The sequence below is a fragment of the Myxocyprinus asiaticus genome, chromosome 13, assembly GCF_019703515.2.
Source record: "Myxocyprinus asiaticus isolate MX2 ecotype Aquarium Trade chromosome 13, UBuf_Myxa_2, whole genome shotgun sequence".
Classification (NCBI taxonomy): Eukaryota; Metazoa; Chordata; class Actinopteri; order Cypriniformes; family Catostomidae; genus Myxocyprinus; species Myxocyprinus asiaticus.
This window is the reverse complement of record NC_059356.1, coordinates 12,989,975-13,008,943: the sequence shown is the minus strand read 5'-3', so window position 1 is coordinate 13,008,943 and position 18,969 is coordinate 12,989,975. Positions and strand designations below refer to the sequence as shown.

General features: G+C 39.0%; 1 protein-coding gene across 1 annotated transcript in view; it reads left to right on the top strand.

The window, feature by feature from the left end:
* Positions 1-18,969, top strand: part of LOC127450639 (rho GTPase-activating protein 44-like) — a 111,175-nt gene that overhangs the window by 36,242 nt on the left and 55,964 nt on the right. The window contains exons 2-10 of the mRNA XM_051714893.1: positions 12,405-12,444; positions 12,549-12,668; positions 12,761-12,837; positions 13,215-13,326; positions 13,544-13,620; positions 13,715-13,832; positions 16,511-16,579; positions 17,146-17,227; positions 17,388-17,515. Of these exons, the coding sequence (XP_051570853.1) occupies positions 12,405-12,444; positions 12,549-12,668; positions 12,761-12,837; positions 13,215-13,326; positions 13,544-13,620; positions 13,715-13,832; positions 16,511-16,579; positions 17,146-17,227; positions 17,388-17,515 (823 nt within the window). The remainder of the gene's footprint in view (positions 1-12,404; positions 12,445-12,548; positions 12,669-12,760; positions 12,838-13,214; positions 13,327-13,543; positions 13,621-13,714; positions 13,833-16,510; positions 16,580-17,145; positions 17,228-17,387; positions 17,516-18,969) is intronic.

The window sequence follows — 18,969 nt, the reverse complement described above, 5'->3', positions numbered from 1 at the left end:
GAGAGCAGTATGTCAGAAAACAGGAATTTTTGTTTGTGTTGGTAGTGTTGTGTGCACACCTGTTATTAACAGTTTCCGCTATTTTGGTCCTCTGCCATGCAAATAATTGCTCACATTCTCTCCATCTCACTATGGCTGCATGTAGAGCATGCTTAAGAAAGAGGTGGTCCACTTCTGTGTGTGATGTCCCAGTTAACTGGGGCTGTGTCCTCATATCCCACTATAAGATACCTTTGGAGACTGCTTGGATGCAATATTCAGTTAAACACACAAATGATGTGCAAAACTACATATTTTCAACTTAACCGCTCTTAAACGGACAGTTCACCCAAGTTGTTCTACTCTTTTCAGCAGGAGTAACCTTTCTGTCTTGCCTAAATGCATTATTAGCATATTATCTCTTAGCTGCTCTTTAAAATGATGCCTGAAGCTTCAGAATAACTGTTTTAGGCCTGCAAAATGCTCTAAATAAGATGGAGGAAGTAGTAGAGCCAAGGAACAGATGGCAGAAAAACAATCCCTCTACCACAGAGCTGTTGGCATCAGATAAGAGTCCTGAAAGCAACTCTATTCTTCACTGTAGTGGTACAGTCTGATGCTGTCTTTAAATAAAAGCAGAAGAATGACTATTATGCAGATTAGCCCGGCAGCGTTGTGGCTCTATTCGAGTCACAGTAGCAGGAAGTGCTTTTGCAGACAGGACGGCAAGCGGGAAGGAGAAAGTGAGTCTGTGTGGCTGCTGTCTTGACTGTTCTGAGTTCAGTGATTTGGGTTGTCCGTACACACACATTGTTCCTGCGGTTTGCTCAGTGTTAGACAAAGGTCCCATGCACACAGGAAGTGTTAGGACTGTTTGGAATTCTGGAAGTGGAGAGTGCGTATAATAATTAGTGATAGATATATGATATCGGCTGTTATTCACCCATTTTTTTTATTAATTTTTTTATCTCCTTTTCTCCCTAGTATGGAATTCCCAGATGCTGTCCAATGACATTAAAGGAATAGTTCACCCAAAAATAGAAATTATGTCATAATTTACTCTCATTCCAAACCAGTTTCATTTTCTTTCTTATGCAGAGATAAGATAATTATTTTATTTTTTTTCCTTTTTCTCCCCAATTTGGAATGCCAATTCTCAATGCATTCTAAGTCCTCACGGTGGCGTAGTGACTCGCCTCAATCTGGGTGGCAGAGGACGAGAGTTTCCTCCGCATCTGAGACCGTCAGTCCGTGCATCTTATCACGTGGCTCGTTGAGCACGTTACTGCAGAGACATAGCGCATGTGGAGGCTTCGCGCCATCCACCGCGGCATCCACGCACAACTCACCACGTGCCCCACCGAGAGTGAACCACATAGCGACCATGAGGAGGTTACCCCATGTGACTCTACCCACCCTAGCAACCGGGCCAATTTGGTTGCTTAGGAGACCTGGCTGGAGTCACTCAGGACGCCCTGGATTTGAACTTGTGACTCCAGGGGTGGTAGTCAGTGTCAATACTCGCTGAGCTAACCAGGCCCCCGTTATTCACCCATTTTAAGAATATTGGTTTCGGGTGGTAACCAGGGCTTGACGTTAACTTTTTGGATCACCGGCCACGGTAGACTCAGCATTTTCACTAGCCAAAATCCACTGCCCTACAAAAAGTGATAAAGGTAAATGGAGATTGTAACTGGATGCATTTGTTTGGAGATTTTATTTTGAACAAGAATGATATGAGTTCAGCAGGACCAGTTAGAACAGGAGTAGGACAGAACAGGAGGAAAACTTTATCAATAATTTATCCATGGAAGTCCAGCTTTTAACCCCATTTAATCCCTTTAATCATTCTAAATTGTGCTTGCCGTCAAGAAAGTTTACCACTGTTAATTTATTTTTATTTTTTTTACTGTGGCATTTGTAGTAATAAGGCTATATTCACAGGTTAGACCGTGGATGGTTCTACATTACTGTGGTTAGGACAATGTAGATAGTCTTTCTAAAAAAATAAACTATAGTATTTGTACTGAAAAACTAATAGCCTAAACACATTTAGAAACCTTTAACTACAACTTCCACAGTTAATAATTCCATGGAGTACAAAAGAAGATTAAACTCACCCAACATTCACTTTCAATGCCCCTTTTTCTTAAATGGAAAAATACATTAATCTTTTTTTCCTTTCATGGAAGAAAGTCAGTCCTGTGGGTTTGGATCAAGATAATGGTGAGTGAATGATGACAGAATAATTATTAACGATAAAATAAGTCTTAAACATTTGCCCTAATCGATTTAATATGCATCTTTACCGGTTACTAGTTAGGGTAATGTTGATGCACAGCAGACTGTTGTCTCTTTGCCTCGTCAGCACTGTTTATAATGTCAGGGCTGTCTAGCAGTTTAAAAGGTTAGACTTTCTCAGTTTAGCACTTTAATGTAAAAGATTCTCAATAGAATTCGAATGGGTCATCTAAGTTTTGTGGTTTCTGCCGGCCACTGCAATATGGAATGAAGCCCGACTGAATCAAGCAAGTTTCACTTTGTGCTGTCCCAGAGCTCTGGCGATCTTATCTGATGCTGATGTACGCTGCAGCTGTTCGCGCTAAACCTTGCTTCATTCGCCCCGCGAAGATGCACGTATCAGATACAAGAAGCATATTTACTGCTTATAAAGCACTGAACGCGAGATGAATATAATTAATTTGCTTCGTCTGCGGCCACCAGCCAAAGTGGCTAGTAAGGGTGATGGAGTCACCCACCACTGCCGATTTCTACCCGCATTTGGCGGGTATGCGGGTGTTACTGTCAAGCCCTGATGGTAACTACTGTATATGTATGCTGATACACAGAGGTGGTCATTCCGCCAAGTGTCAGTACCAAAACCTACTCACTTCGGATTTTGCAGAATTTCTATTTTTTTATGTTTGAAGTGAATTTTGAATAAATATTGTGTAAAATAAGTATGACATTTATTTTCAGCTATTTTTTGTACATCTTATTGCGATTTACGATCTTTTTTTTTTTTTTAAATATGGGACGACCAATTTTAAGGCCATTTCCACCTACGAGGACCATTGCAATGAGTTGGATGTCTGCTGTGTTACTGCCAAATCTTGGGTCATTGAAAATTTCTGTATTATTTTCTTTTAGGGCTGGTAAATTTAACGCGTTAATATCTGAGATATTTTTTGTTTAACTGGTTTAAAAAACTTTTTTTCTGAAGAGTCATGCAATAGGATAAAGGTGTCCCAAGTTGTTCCTGGCAGGCTTCTCAGCTTTACAGGCTCCGATTAGGGTGGGGGCAGGGTTAGGGCATCTGCTGCCTGGCAGGAACAAACCCACTTTTGTACAATGGGCCAAACTTCACTAATGTTTTTCCCCACTTTCTGTGGCTAAAATTGGCATATATAAATTTGCAGGAGGTACACACTGACTCGACTGCACAGAAACTGATGGTGTGGAGCAGTGCACGCTTATTCATTACGTGCAGCGCATGTCCCAGGCATCATAAACACGGGCAGCTGTATCTCTTCGCATCACCCGAAAACGCTCACTCACTTTCATCTGAACCACTGTCAAAAGCGAACCACCCAAGTAAGACCCAGTATGTGCGTGATAGATACTGAGAAGGACTCATTCAGCAAGCTGCAGTCAGGTATACTTGTAGAGACTGAATGGCAGCCAGAGAAAATATTAGTTTTGAGATTTAAACTTCAGCAAATTAAACTTCAGCATTCAATATGTTTTATACTGTATCTGTATGTATAGTGTCTAATAATGCATTGCAATGTACACTTTAGCTTCTCTTGCCAATAAAGTTTGATATTAATTGAATCTGCCCATTTGATCCTGTTATTTAAAAAAGTCCACTGGAAAACAGCAGATGATTTTGCCCAAATTGTTATTAAAACATGTGGACTGTTTTTTTTGGCATGTATATATAATACCTGTAAAATGTGTCTAATTGACTCTAAAAACGAAACATTTTAACATGAATATATTTAAATAATTAAAATAAATCATGACTAACCAATTATTTGCATGTTCTTTGAGACCAAGTAAAACATAAATATATTTATGATGATTTTTTTAATGTTTGTTGTAATGTGTCATGTACCATAATTTAATTGCAATTGGTTCACTGGTTGTAGTAGGGCAGAAACAGTCATAAAACCTAACTCAGGCCCCTACATTAAAAGTCATAAATCTTACTGATAAAAAACACGCCAAAATCAAACAAAGGGAGTCCAAAACAGACTACAAATCCCATGAAGCCTTGCTCACTAAAGGATCGAACTCTCAACTCCTATTGGATGAGGCACACAACAGAACGTCCCTAAACCATGACATCATCAGGAGTAGAAATACCTCTGAAATGCTTCCGGGATTTGCTTTCAGCAACTTTGCTCGCCGTGGATAGACGCAGCTCATCGCTGCTCTCAGGTGCAGTCTCGTGGCACAAGGAAGTAACGTCCGACTTGAAACTGTGGCCAAACAATCTCCATCTCACTGGACGAGTTGAGATTACTTTGTGTTCAACCGAACACTCTAACGGATCCGAAGGAGACCGCCGAGCAATCCGCATCTTCATCCGTTTGCCTGCAGAAGTGAAGAGATTAAAGATTTCTCTTCCATCTTCAATCAAGTCGACATTTCTGATTTCTACGCCAGCCCGCCGAGAATCAACAGCCATGCCCGCCAACAGAGTGAGGAAACGGCCTCCCGTCATCACATGAACCTCCAGGAACCGAGTCTGAGTTAAAGGACGGATGAACACACATTCTGCATCCTCATGCGATTCAAGTAAGAGGTTTACGTCTGGGCAGAGATAGAATATTATAGTGTGTTATTCTTGTGTTTCAAAGTTTTTGCTTGTACAGTTTATGGACCGCCATGTCCGCTCATTATTAATACTCAGGGTATTAATTATCACGAATTTGATTTGCTGTATTGTGGTCCAACCACATTGGACTTTTGTGCATTTTTGCCATCGCAGGTGAGACCGGCAAACTGAGTTTATCCATTAGAGAATCAAAGAACGCGGGACTGTTTACGAACCGTCCACCGCATCTCTGAGTGATAAACTAACAGCTGCTTTCTCTCCCACGATCGCGAAATCTGCTTTGGAGCCGTCACTTAATTCTCTCTCTCTCACTCTCTCGTACCAACCACACACACACGCGACACCTCACAAACATTCTGACACACATTTTTGGCTAGTAGATAGCTTCGTGATAAAGCTCAGTTTTGTCCCTAAGCTACCATTTACTGGTTTTTCTCCACCCACATTCGCGGTCATATTCCCTGGCCGGAAGTCTTGCGCGTCCCTCCTTACACTTCACACACACACACACACACACACACACACACACACACACACACTCACACACTCACACACACACCCTCATGTGTTATAGGATTATTTTGATTTCCATATCTAACCATATCACTGTTTAGTTTGTAGTTGTAAGTCGGAAGTTTATTGACTGCATTGTATTAATTATTAATTGATATTACTGCATAAATAAACTTTGTTTATATTACAAAGAGAAGTGTTTTGGTTTGTTTTGCATACACCTGTGTCATGCTAACGGGATGTCAGTCCTCAGATTCAAGCCTTCATTCATTGTCGATTTTCCTAAGAAAACAATCTAATATTGAGACTGTTTTACTATCTGGTTATTAGTCCCTGATTCCAGGGTGGTGCCCCGTCAATGTTAATCCTTATTAATATTCTGTTGATTTTTGATAATTGATAATTATCTTTGATGATTGTTGAATTTGAATGATCAATAAGCTAGTGTTAATTTTAATTAATGTTTCATCGATGTTAACAATTAACAATTATCTTTGATAATTAGATTAGGATTAGAAAAGCTAACATTGATTCTCATCAATGTTCTATTGATTTTAATAATTAATCATTATCTTTGATAATGATTAATTATTGCTAATAACCAAACTTGCTCCTAAACATAGTGCACTACATTTACTGGAGCCCCATATGAGGTTTTAATGAGTTAGATTCAATTAATTAATTTAAATATTAATTAATAACTAAAGAAATAATTATTAATTATTTCTGATAATAACACTGATCTAAACAACCAGTAAAGCCCTACACAAACACACAACAGTAATTCTGTGTCAATGTCAAGTGATGGAGAAAAGACTTCTTAACTGTAATTTTTTGTGGGATTTGTGACAGACATAAAGTTCTTTGTGTCCTTTGTAAGCCTGGCTAAAAAGACCAGCTTAACCAGCATGCAGCTGACACTTCGCTAAGCTCCGCCCCCCTTTGGTTACGGTTGCTCGCTCTGACAAGCTCTGCAGAACTCCCCATAGGAATGAATGGGATATTGCCGTGAATGGCGTGGTATTTGGCAATTTTTATTTAAAGATTTTTTTTAAAAGAAAGAAAAAACACTGTGTGTATCCTCTCTAGGCACCTCGTTTCACTATTACAAGTGACCCAGCCAGAAAGTTTAACAATTTTTTTTTTTATGATTTCGATAAAATCCCTCTTAAAAATACTCAAACACACATTACTCCCGTAGGCTCTCATTGTAAAAAAGCCAAATGCTTGTCACAGTATTGGCAGCGGGGCAATAGTTTCTAAGGCAGGATTGGTCAGAAACGGCTTAGCGAAGGGTCAATTCCCATGCTGGTCTATACTGGTTTGTGAAAAAATTATTCGAAAAAAGTATAGTTATAATATTTTTGGCCATATCGCCCATCCCTAGCTGAGTTAGAGCCTTTTCATTCAAAAGAGAAAAGGCAGTCTGCAAGGTTTTAATAAAACGGGGAATATAACGTGTCAAGGCGATGTAGAGGAATTCATTAGTGTGTAATATAATGATATACACCCACTGATATACAGCTGTAATTTAGTTTGATAAAAAAAGACTTTAAATACGGGATTCAAACCCAGACTCCTTGCATTCGAAGCAAAAACTTTACTGGTCAACCAACAGGTCACTGTTTGGAAATATTGTCCCCAACACCTTTTAAAACAAAGTAACGACCATGCATTTGCGTGAAGTGTTTTGTATTGTAATGGTAGTGTTTTATACAGTACAGTTTTAGTTGAATTGTACAGTATTTCTTATCATATTGACTTAAATTGCCCATCCAACATATCCAAATGCCCACCCCAGGATGTCAGGATGTTTTAGACCAATGAGATCACATTGGGTGGGGCTATCAGGGCCAGCGAGTATTTAAGCGAACTAGGCAGCTGCCTTGGGTGGTAGCTCAGCGAGGGTGGCAATAACGTATAGTTTGGGTAGCAACCAGGAGAAAAGCTCAAGAGGCGAACGAGGCGAAACCTTCAAGAGGGAAGTTTAATACTTTGGGTTAGGGATTTAGAAAACACCCTAAGCAGAATGTTTGTGGAATATCAATACAGTGCTGCCTTACAAGCACTGTAATAAAAACTACATTTCTACAAGATGTTTGCAAACTAATTGCCACCTCTGGGAGTTCTCCTGCTGCCCATGGGTCGTAAAGTAGAGCTTTTCGTGAGCCTCTTGACTGGGGTAGTGCATATGTGTGTGTGTGATCTGAGTGAAGTCCCCGGTCAGTGCCCCAGCAGGCTCTGCTCTCAGCACTAGGTCATTCACATGCATCATCTGCTCTCTGCTGCCAGCCTGCTTGTTTGTTTTTGTCTTTGCTTTGGGAAATGTTTGGCATAGGAGAGCTGTTCAACTTGAAGTATCTGTTGCAGGCAGCTTGCGTGTTGGTTATTTTTTAATCTATTGATTTGGAGGAGGAGACTGCAGCTCGAAAGCAGGATGGAGAGTTTAAGAACACTTATGCAAACTCTGATTTTATCAGACACATGCTTACGTCTTATTTTCAGGGTTCGTACAGATTTTGTAAGAGTGAAATTCAAGGCCTTTCAAAGTAACTAAATTAGGGCCGGCACAACACAAACATGCCCCACAAATGACTTTATTAAAAATGGAAAACATGGACAAACTTAATAAAATAATACAGAATTTTGAATGGTTCTTAATGGATGCCCTCCTTGGGAAAATCAGCAAAAAAGACAAATTCAGAATAAGTGGAAAAAGTTTTGTTTAAAAATGTAGATTAAATATTGTGAAAAAAATTTTTTCCCCCATTTAGAAGAATGTGCACTCATGAAACATGCACAAGAAGACCTGGACATTTATTAAGAAAGCAAACTTACATGTTGTCTTCAAAGCAGCAGTTGTGATTCACCAACAGAAGGAAAACCAGCATACTGATTTTGGTAATGGCAAAAATGCCTCATATTTATGTCTATAATATTCCTAAAGAAATAATATTTTAAAATAATACCGTTCTTATTATTCATTGCAAATTAAAAATGCCTTAATAATTTTTTCAGACTTTCCCTAAAATGGGTCACTGAGCACTAGATTTCCTGGGTGTCTTTTCAATGTCAGATTTCCAATGTGATTAATGATTGCTTTCTTTATACATTTAGCCATTTTCTCCTTCATCTCTCAGGTACTATCACACGCACTCACGCACCAACTGACCAATCTAACAAAATCATGGTCTTGGACATTCTGAGTGTTTTGGGATTTAATTCTGTCCTCAGGCAAAATTCTTGCTTCATTCTTTAAATGCGCACTGCTGTTCTGTTACACTCTAACAAGTCACTGTGATCGTGGATGGGAAGATGTTCTGGTGTCTATTTTCATTCGCTGGCATTTGCTGCCATGGCAACGTGCTCTTCTGTATGTGAGTGAGTGCCATATGGGTCATGACTCAGTAGGAAGAGAGTGAAAGAGAGAACCTGTATGCTTGCAGTGGGCTCAGACTTGCTGTTATCATTATAAATTTCTAATAGCCAGAGTTCATTCCGTAACATTCAGAGGGCCTCATGAAAGTTATTTTTATTGATTTTCGTGACTCATGGATGTATCTGACCTGGAGGAAGTTGAGGACTGATTTGACCTTCCACTCATTTCTAAAAAGTGTATTGCTTCACTAGGGCTGTGCAGTATGGCTAATATATGTATCTATCTATATATACAGTTGTGCTCAAAAGTTTGCATACCCTGGCAGAAATTGTGAAATTTTGGCATTGTTTTTGAAAATATAACTGATCATGCAAAATATATTTTATTTAAGGATAGTGATCATATGAAGCCATTTATTATCACATAGTTGTTTGGCTTCTTTTTAAATCATAATGATAACATAAATCACCCAAATGGCCCTGATCAAAAGTTTACATACCCTTGAATGTTTGGCCTTGTTACAGTCACACAAGGTGACACACACAGGTTTAAATGGCAATTAAAGGTTCATTTCCCACACCTGTGGCTTTTTAAATTGCAATTAGTGCCTGTGTATAAATAGTCAATGAGTTTGCTAGCTCTCACGTGGATGTACTGAGCAGGCTAGATACTGAGCCATGGGGAGCAGAAAAGAACTGTCAAAAGACCTGCGTAACAAGGTAATGGAAATTTATAAAGATGGAAAAGGAAATGAAAATGCCAGTCAGTACTGTTCAATCACTTATTAAGAAGTGGAAAATTCAGGGATATCTTGACACCAAGCCAAGGTCAGGTAGACCAAGAAAGATTTCAGCCACAACTGCCAGAAGAATTGTTCGGGATACAAAGAAAAACCCACAGGTAACCTCAGGAGAAATATAGGCTGCTCTGGAAAAAGACGGTGTGGTTGTTTCAAGGAGCACAATACGACGATACTTGAACAAAAATGAGCTGCATGGTCGAGTTGCCAGAAAGAAGTCTTTACTGCACCAATGCCACAAAAAAGCCCAGTTACAATATGCCCAACAACACCTTGACACACCTCACAGCTTCTGGCACACTGTAATTTGGAGTGACGAGACCAAAATAGAGCTTTATGGTCACAACCATAAGCGCTATGTCAACATGGCCTATAGTGAAATGAATACCATCCCCACTGTGAAGCATGGTGGTAGCTCACTGATGTTTTGGGGGTGTGTGAGCTCTAAAGGCATGGGGAATCTTGTGAAAATTGATGGCAAGATGAATGCAGCATGTTATCAGAAAATACTGGCAGACGATTTGCATTCTTCTGCACGAAAGCTGCGCATGGGACACTCTTGGACTTTCCAGCATGACAATGACCCTAAGCACAAGGCCAAGTTGACCCTCCAGAGGTTACAGCAGAAAAAGGTGAAGGTTCTGGAGTGGCCATCACAGTCTCCTGGCCTCAATATCATCGAGCCACTCTGGGGAGATCTCAAACGTGCGGTTCATGCAAGACGACCAAAGACTTTGCATGACCTGGAGGCATTTTGCCAAGATGAATGGGCAGCTATACCACCTGCAAGCATTTGGGGTCTCATAGACAACTATTACAAAAGACTGCATGCTGTCATTGATGCTAAAGGGGGCAATACACAGTATTAAGAACTAAGGGTATGCAGACTTTTGAACATGGGTCATTTCATTTTTTTCTTTGTTGCCATGTTTTGTTTTATGATTGTGTCATTCTGTTATAACCTACAGCTGAATATGAATCCCATAAGACATAAAAGAAATGTGTTTTGCCTGCTCACTCATGTTTTCTTTAAAAATGGTACATATATTACCAATTCTCCAAGGGTATGAAAACTTTTGAGCACAACTGTACAGTACTGTGCAAATGTTTTAGGCACTGGTGAAAAATGTCTTCAAAAATAATGCCATAAATAGTTTTCATTTATCAATTAATGTCATGCAAAGTCCAGTAAACATAAAAAAGCTAAATCAATATTTGATGTGACCACCTTTGCCTTCAAAACAGCACCAATTCTCCTAGGTACACCTGGACACAATTTTTCTTGGTTGTTGGCAGATAGGATGTTCCAAGCTTCTTGGAGAATTCAGCACAGTTCTTCTATCTGTTTAGGCTGTTTCAATTGCTCCTATCTCTTCATTTAATCTGACTCGATGTTCAGTAGGGAGTTTGTGGGGGCATGCTATCTGTTCTAGGGCTCCCTGTTCTTCTATTCTAATCTATTCTATTGCAAAAGGAATGTTTGGGAGTCTAACATTTATATTTCCTATTGACACACTAAAGCTGAAGATATACATAACTGTCTTAAATGTTTTTGTGAAACATCTTATGTGCCTAAGACTTTTGCACAGTACTGTATATCTATATATTAAGCCTTTATGTATCTCAATATGTATATATTTGCTCTGAAATGGCTTAAAAGGTTGTTGTTGTTGTTAGGTTTGTTTTTTGTTTTTGTTTATATTAGAGGAACCATCATTTTGACCAAACAGTCATTGTTGCCAAATTTTTAATGCAAGAAGTAGAAAATGGTCAATATTTCTCTAAAATAATCAAGGCATGTTTCACTGTTTTTCACTAAATGAACAATGATGATGAAGAATGATTGTCATTTATATGCACAAATACAACTATAGGCCAGAGTCCACTGTCTCTGGAGAAAATTGTGTTGGATAGTGGTGGTTTTAATTCCCTGAGGAAATGTTTTTATTGTTTAGAGTTTTTATCAAAAATTGATTTTTTAAAACGTTACTTACCTATACTGTTGTTATGTATACCACTTTACCTTTTATTGTATTATACATGTATATACAGTATGTATGAATATACTCACTGAGCACTTTATTAAGAACACTATATTATAGGCCTCCCTATGCTCTCATAACAGCCTCAATTCTTCACATTCCTTTGAGATTCTGGTCCATGTCGACATGATTGCATCATGCAATTTCTGCAGATTTGTCAGCTGCACCTTCTTGCTGTGAATCTCCCATTCTACCATGTTCCAAAGGTGTTCTATTGGATTCAGATCCAGTGACTGGGAAGGCCACTGAAGAACAGAGAACTCTTTGTCATGTTCAGGAAACCAGTTTGAGCCAACTTTTGCTTTGTGACATGCTGTATTATCATGCTGGAATTACCGGTAACAATTAGAACAGGGGTTCTCAACGGGGGCAGTACTGCCCCCCAGGGGGCGTTCAAAGGATGCCAGGGTGCGCTGAGAGCAAATTAGTAGAGAGGCGGGCGTTAGGTTACAAATGGGGGGCATTTATCAGTCATAATAATCAAATCTATCATCAAGTTCCTCTTTGCATTAAAACATTTATTTAGACTTGGAGTATATCAGTTGGTTCTCAATTATATGGGTTGGTACGCATTTGTAAAACGGTTAATCTAATTTTGAAGTGTAGCGACGCATCTGAAGTATCTAGTTTAGCAGCGTCAAATAAACAGGGAGGCATAACCTCGGCTAATGCACCTGTATGATTCTGTAGATCAGTGGTTCTCAACCTTTTTTTGATGAACGCCTTTGCATGCACGCTGCTCTGTCCATTGAGCTGTATCCATAGAGGAACTCCCGTTGATGTAGCTAAATTATTCAGTGTCTTGCTGCTGGTGCACCCCCTCAATTACTGTTTTCTTCCACATTACAGGGCAGAAAAAACAGAGGTACTGAGTGAAGACCTGCTACAGGTGAGACATCGATCCATCCATCCATCCATCATAGAAGTGTTCACACTGTGTGTGTGTGTGCATCTGTTAGCTGGTCTTTAGATGTGTTTGTGTTTTGTATCCAGGTAGAGAAGCGTCTGGACCTGGTGAAGCAAGTCTCTCACAGCACACATAAGAAGCTGACCGCCTGTCTGCAGGGACAACAAGGCACCGATTTAGAGAAGAAATCAATCAAATCACCCTCTGTACGTTAGCACTTGTATGTCACATACCTCAGTTTTCAACATTACACTTTCATACACTCATAACTTTTTTATTTTAATGTTTTCCTGAACAGAAAAGGTTGCCCCTGACAACACTTGCTCAGTGTATGGTGGAGGGAGCTGCTGTGTTAGGAGACGACTCTCTTCTCGGGTGAGAACTCACACAGTACATGTTTGCCTCTGAGCATTGTGCTAGCAACATCAAGGCCATGTGTTTGATTCCCAGGGAACACACATACAGAACTGACAAAATGTTTTATACCTTGTCCTTGAATGCACTGTTAGTCGCTCTTGAAAAGCATCTGTTAAATGCGTGAATGTAAAAGTAAATCTTTTACTCCTGGGCTGCATCCCATTTTAACACACTATCTGTTTTACATAGCATGCCAGATTAGCATGCTAATGGATTAGCGCATCCCAATTAATAGTATGTTTAAAAAGGAGCATCTGTGTGTGCTTTTTTGATTTAATTAAATGCAGTTTCATTGAGCATAACTGATTTGATTGACTGCTGGTCTTTTCCTTCAGTAAGATGCTGAAACTCTGTGGAGATACAGAGGAGAAGTTGGCCCAAGAGCTGCTTGTCTTTGAGCTTCAGATTGAAAGAGATGTGGTTGAACCTCTGTATGTGCTGGCTGAGGTAATGTAGATTTCCTGTAGGAATCCACATCTCACACACACCCTCATGAATCCTGAAAGCTTTAATACTCTTATGAATATCATCTTCATCTAAAAGTGAAGTGTGTCATATTTTCAATAAAAACATAAAAATGCTTTCTCTACATCAAAAGGTTTGTTAGTTTTCATGCAAGACAGATTTATTGTTTAGTGATTCTCCCGTGTGCCCTGCCTTTTAGGTGGAAATTCCGAACATTCAGAAACAGAGAAAACACTTAGCCAAACTCGTCCTGGACATGGATTCTGCAAGAACACGGTTCAGAATATCAGTGATGTTCCTGTTGGAAATTTGTTACTTCTGCATTACATTTTCTGCTCTAACTGTGTTGTTTTATTCTCCTGGCCTGTAGGTGGCAACAGTCATCCAAGTCTTCGAGTCACCCCAGTAATGTGCAGCAGGGCGGAGCCAAGACTGATTCCCTGAGAGAGGAGATGGAGGAGACAGCCAACCGGATGGAGATTTGCAGGGTGGCGATTTCTCTCACTCTTTCCTCTGCATTTAATCAGTTGCCATTTACTGTATATGTATGGCAGAAATAGTAAGAAGAATATGGTAGTATGTAATTCCAAACTCAACCCATGATTGCAACATCTTACTACAATACTAATCTTACTATTTCTGAAGTATTTCATATATATATTGAACACAGTATGCAGGTTTCTGTATGCATAGAATAACCGGATAATCTACTACATTGGCCAAAATAGACCACAGAGTATTATAAGGCTGCCGAATGACATTTGTTCACAAAATTTGATTAAAAATACAAAAGTTTTTGTGATGAGGTCATTTGACAACAATTCTACTGTTATTTAAAACAGTTGCACACTGCGCTCTGCTTCACTTAATATATAAAAATGTGCTAAATCCTGCGCAGTATTCAGCAAAAACAGAGGCCAAGTCCACTAGGGATGCCAGGGTGTGAGTTCCTGATGATTAGAATACCGTCTAAGTAAAAGATTGTGGTTAACCGGTGTGCGAATTTTCTTATTTTGCAATCACACTGAAGCAAAAAAAGTCATATCATATCACAGTTGAATGAGTTAGTATATGCGTTTCTGTATATGGATACAAAGTGCAGCCCTACAATAGCAAAACTGTTAAATACACAATAAATAAATACAAGGTATATAATAAGAGATGCTCCAGCTTAGGGCACAACACCACTTGTGTGCATCCTCTGCGCAGAATGATGCGCTTCAATGTAACCAGTCGCTGGGTAATCTTCGCTGGGATTAAAGGGTTAGTTCACCCAAAAATGAAACTTCTCTCATCATTTACTCACCCTCATGCCATCCCAGATGTGTATGACTTTCTTTCTTCTGCAGAACACAAACAAAACATTTTATATGAATATCTCAGCTCTGTAGGTCCATAGAATGCAAGTGAATGGTGCACCAGCTATACGTATGTTACAACTTAGCCTAGTTGTAGCGTAAATGGGCACTAAGTCACAATTTACGCACTACTAAATATTTGAGTGTTGCACCATTAAACTTAGGTAGGATGTAACCCTACGTATAAACTAAATATTTACGGGAGCCTCTGACCAGGAGTAACGGTTGGAATAAAAAAGCAGACTGATATTTTATGACATCAATGAGCTCATGTTTTGGTTGACAGACTTCAGTCCTTTCAACATATATGATGATGTTGACATTTACACTCGTTTACATTTACAAGAGTGAAAAAAAACGTACTTTTAAGTGGCTCTTCAGCATGAAACCGATCTAACGGTGCAGTTTTCAGGATGCATCGCCCGGAGTCAAGTTTCAACATATCCGAAATATTAACAAGATATTAACATGAATAAATGTCTATTTTTCCAGCCTGATGTATTAGTATTTACTTATCACCCCTTATTCATTTTAGATACAGATATTGAATATTGTTATTTACATTAAATCTTGTTTTATTACGTATTGTATTTTAGTGGGGATATAATTTATTACAGCTGACAGTTACATGAGCAAACAAGGTTTGAACATCAACCGTAACAAGATCAAACTGAAATGCACAGCTTTTTAATACTTCTGTGTACAAATTTGAAGGCTGCTCATTGGATCAGTACAAGTAAATCTCATATTATGCGTCTACGCATTACTTTACGGAGAGCTTACAACCCGCTAGTTAAGTCTTACCTTAAGAACAACCTTGATGCAACCAAATTAAGCACTGACTTAGTTACAAACTAACTAGTAGTTACTAAGCCCTTTGTGTGAACTTTACGTCCTAACTTACGCACAGTTGGTGCAACCCTACCCTGATCTCAATTTTTCCCTTTAAAAGCAACACAGCTAATAATATACTAGTTGGTTGTTGGGTGACAAGTGGAATACCCTGTTCCATTGTGGGATGTGTACCTTTATACAACGTCTGTCTGCATGTTTTACATCCGCTGTCTTCAGTCAGTCATTCAAATGCTCCCAAATAGCCGATTTAAGAAGCTTTTTTCCACTGGAAAATGGCAGAAGATTTTGCCCAACTTTTAATTACAGCATGTCCACTGACTTACTGACTAACATATATTTGTTTCAAAGATTTATACCTGTAAAAATGTGTCTAATTAATTATATCCATGAAAATCTGAACATTTTAATGTAAAAAATCTTAATTCACAACCCTAATATTTATGATATAGACAGTATGTACTGATATATATATATATATATATATATATATATATATATATATATATATATATATATATATATATATATATATATATATATATATATTTTTTGCCATGTGTAAATAAATCATTGCACAGTTTTTAATTGTTGAGTCTAAATTCTTACGGATAAATTAACCGTGACATTTTTAATCAAGGTTAATAGTGAAATCACAACATCCCTAACATCCACACTAATACATTTTAATTTGATTATGCATTGATTTTGTTACATTTATCCTTCTCATCCACACTGGAACTGTGTGTTCCTCCACCACGAATGGAGACTTTCAAAAGCGCTCTCCATAACCGCATTCTTTGGAAAATTATTACATGAGGAACCTTAAAACCTGAAGAGATTTCATATGAATATGAATTAGTGTGGTCATGGAAAAGTCACTATATGACCATCACCATCTCAGAATGTTTTTATTTTATTAGAAATGAGAAATATAAAAATCTCTCCCTCTGCAGGACCAGTTATCAGCCGATATGTACAACTTTGTGGCCAAAGAAATAGACTATGCAAACTACTTTCAAATGGCAAGTACTTCTACACACTGTTAAAGGTGAATTGTGTAATTTCTCTACCACTAGCGGCACCAAACAGAATTGCAAAAATGATAATTGTTTTCAAACACTCCCTTCGTCTGCCATTGCTCACAGCCAATCAGTTTCTTTTTAACCTGAGCTATAAATGCCATGCGACTAATCACTCTGGTGCCACAGGAAAATGACACCTCACATACTGATTGGCTGATGGCACCACAAGAAAGTGCACAGTTCCAAACCCAAAAATTTATTTTGTCAAAATACACAGTTAATTTTGAATGGCCATCAATGGAGAAAGATGCTTTTTGCCTGGATAATGGTGTAGTTACAAGTCGACATCTTCTAACAGAAGTTAACCAGCCAAACCATAACCCTCTGGATTGCAATTCCATTTGTTGCTGCTGTTAGTGGTGCAGAAATTACACTCTATACCTTTACAACCATTTTTAAAACAGCGTGCAATGCTACATGACCAATTAAACCGATGATATGATTTTGTAATGAAATGCTATGAGAACCCTGACATTGTGTGTGTCCTCTTATCCCTCTTCCTGTAGCTCATAGAGGTTCAAGCGGAGTACCACAGAAAGTCTCTGGAGATTCTGCAGAGTGTGCTGCCACAGATCAAAGCTCACCAGGGTGAGGCTCTCCACCTCCACAAGTTGGGTACAGTGGTGTCTTTCATGTGTGGGTCTGTCAGTAGACCTGTTTCTGTGGCTTTGAATTTAGTTTGAACAGCCTCAAAAAAGATGCTTTTGAATGTGCTTGTGTGATTAATGTTAGTCATGATGTGTTCCAGAGGCCTGGATAGAGAAGCCATCGTATGGAAAGCCTTTAGAGGAACATCTGGCCCTCAGTGGCAGGGAAATCGCCTTCCCCATCGAAGCATGCGTCACCATGCTGCTAGAATGTGGCATGCAGGAAGAGGTGCGAGACATGCCATATTTCTACTTTAGTCATTTAGCATTTATACCTTATATCTGATTTGTTTTTACAGACTGTGGGAATGGTCGAAATTATTCCCTGATGTAATCAGCAGAATATCACAGATGCTGTCCATTGACATTAAAGGAATAGTACACCCAAAAATAGAAATTATGTCATAATTTACTCTCATTCCAAACCAGTTTCATTTTCTTTCTTATACAGAGATAAGATAATAATGTATTTTTTTTTTCCTTTTTCTCCCCAATTTGGAATGCCCAATTCCCAATGCATTCTAAGTCCTCATGGTGGCATAGTGACTCGCCTTAATCCGGGTGGTAGAGGACGAGAGTTACCTCTGGGTCTGAGACCGTCATCTTATCACGTGGCTCGTTGAGCACATTACTGCGGAGACATAGCGCGTGTGGAGGCTTCACGCCATCCACCGCGGCATCCACGCACAACTCACCACGTGCCCCACCGAGAGCAAACCACATTATAGTGACCACGAGGAGGTTACCCCATGTGACTCTACCCAACCTAGCAACCAGGCCAATTTGGTTGCTTAGGAGACCTGGCTGGAGTCACTCAGCACGCCTTGGATTCAAACTCACGACTCCAGGGGTGGTAGTCAGCATCCTTACTCACTGAGCTACCCAGGCCCCGATAAGGAGAATTTTTAAAGAATATCCCGGTCCATCTTTTCAATACAATAGCAGTTGATAGTGACTCACTTTAAAGCCTAAAAAGAACACAAAATTATCATAAAAGTAGTCCATGCAGATTGTGCATCATTTTCCGTGTCTTCTGAAGGGATATGTTCACACTAGAACTTGTATTGTTTAGAGCTAAAAACAATGCCCGGACCTGTTTATTCAGAAGACTTGGAAAATAATGCGAGAAATTGCTTTCATATGAGTTCACGCGAGAAGTTGCATTGTTTGTAGTGCTAAACAATGCAATTTCTCGCATGAACATGGAAGCTAATGTAAAACCACGAGCTTCTCTTATTGTGCTCATGAACACTGAAAAAAAGCCTTTCAGAATACTTGAACTATATCACAGAATTCACATGGGCAATTTGTGGGTCATTCTTGAAGCTTAAAAGGGTTAGTTCACCCAAAACTGAATTATCTCATTATTTTATGATGTCTCAAACTCGCATGACTTTCTTTCTTCTGCAGAACACAAATCGAAGACATTTTGAAGAATGTAGCATGTGTTTTTGTCCATATAATATAAGTCAGTGGGGTCCAAAACTTTCAAGCTGTAAAAAGCACATAAAGGCAGAATACAAGTAATCCATACGACTCGAGTGGTGTAATCCATGTCTTATGAAGTGATACAATCGCTTTGGGTGAGAAACTGACAAAAATGTAAGCCCTTATTCACTGGAAATCTTGACATCAGGCCCTATTGGAACACAGTGCAAGCTTCAAGAGGGTTATACAGTACTT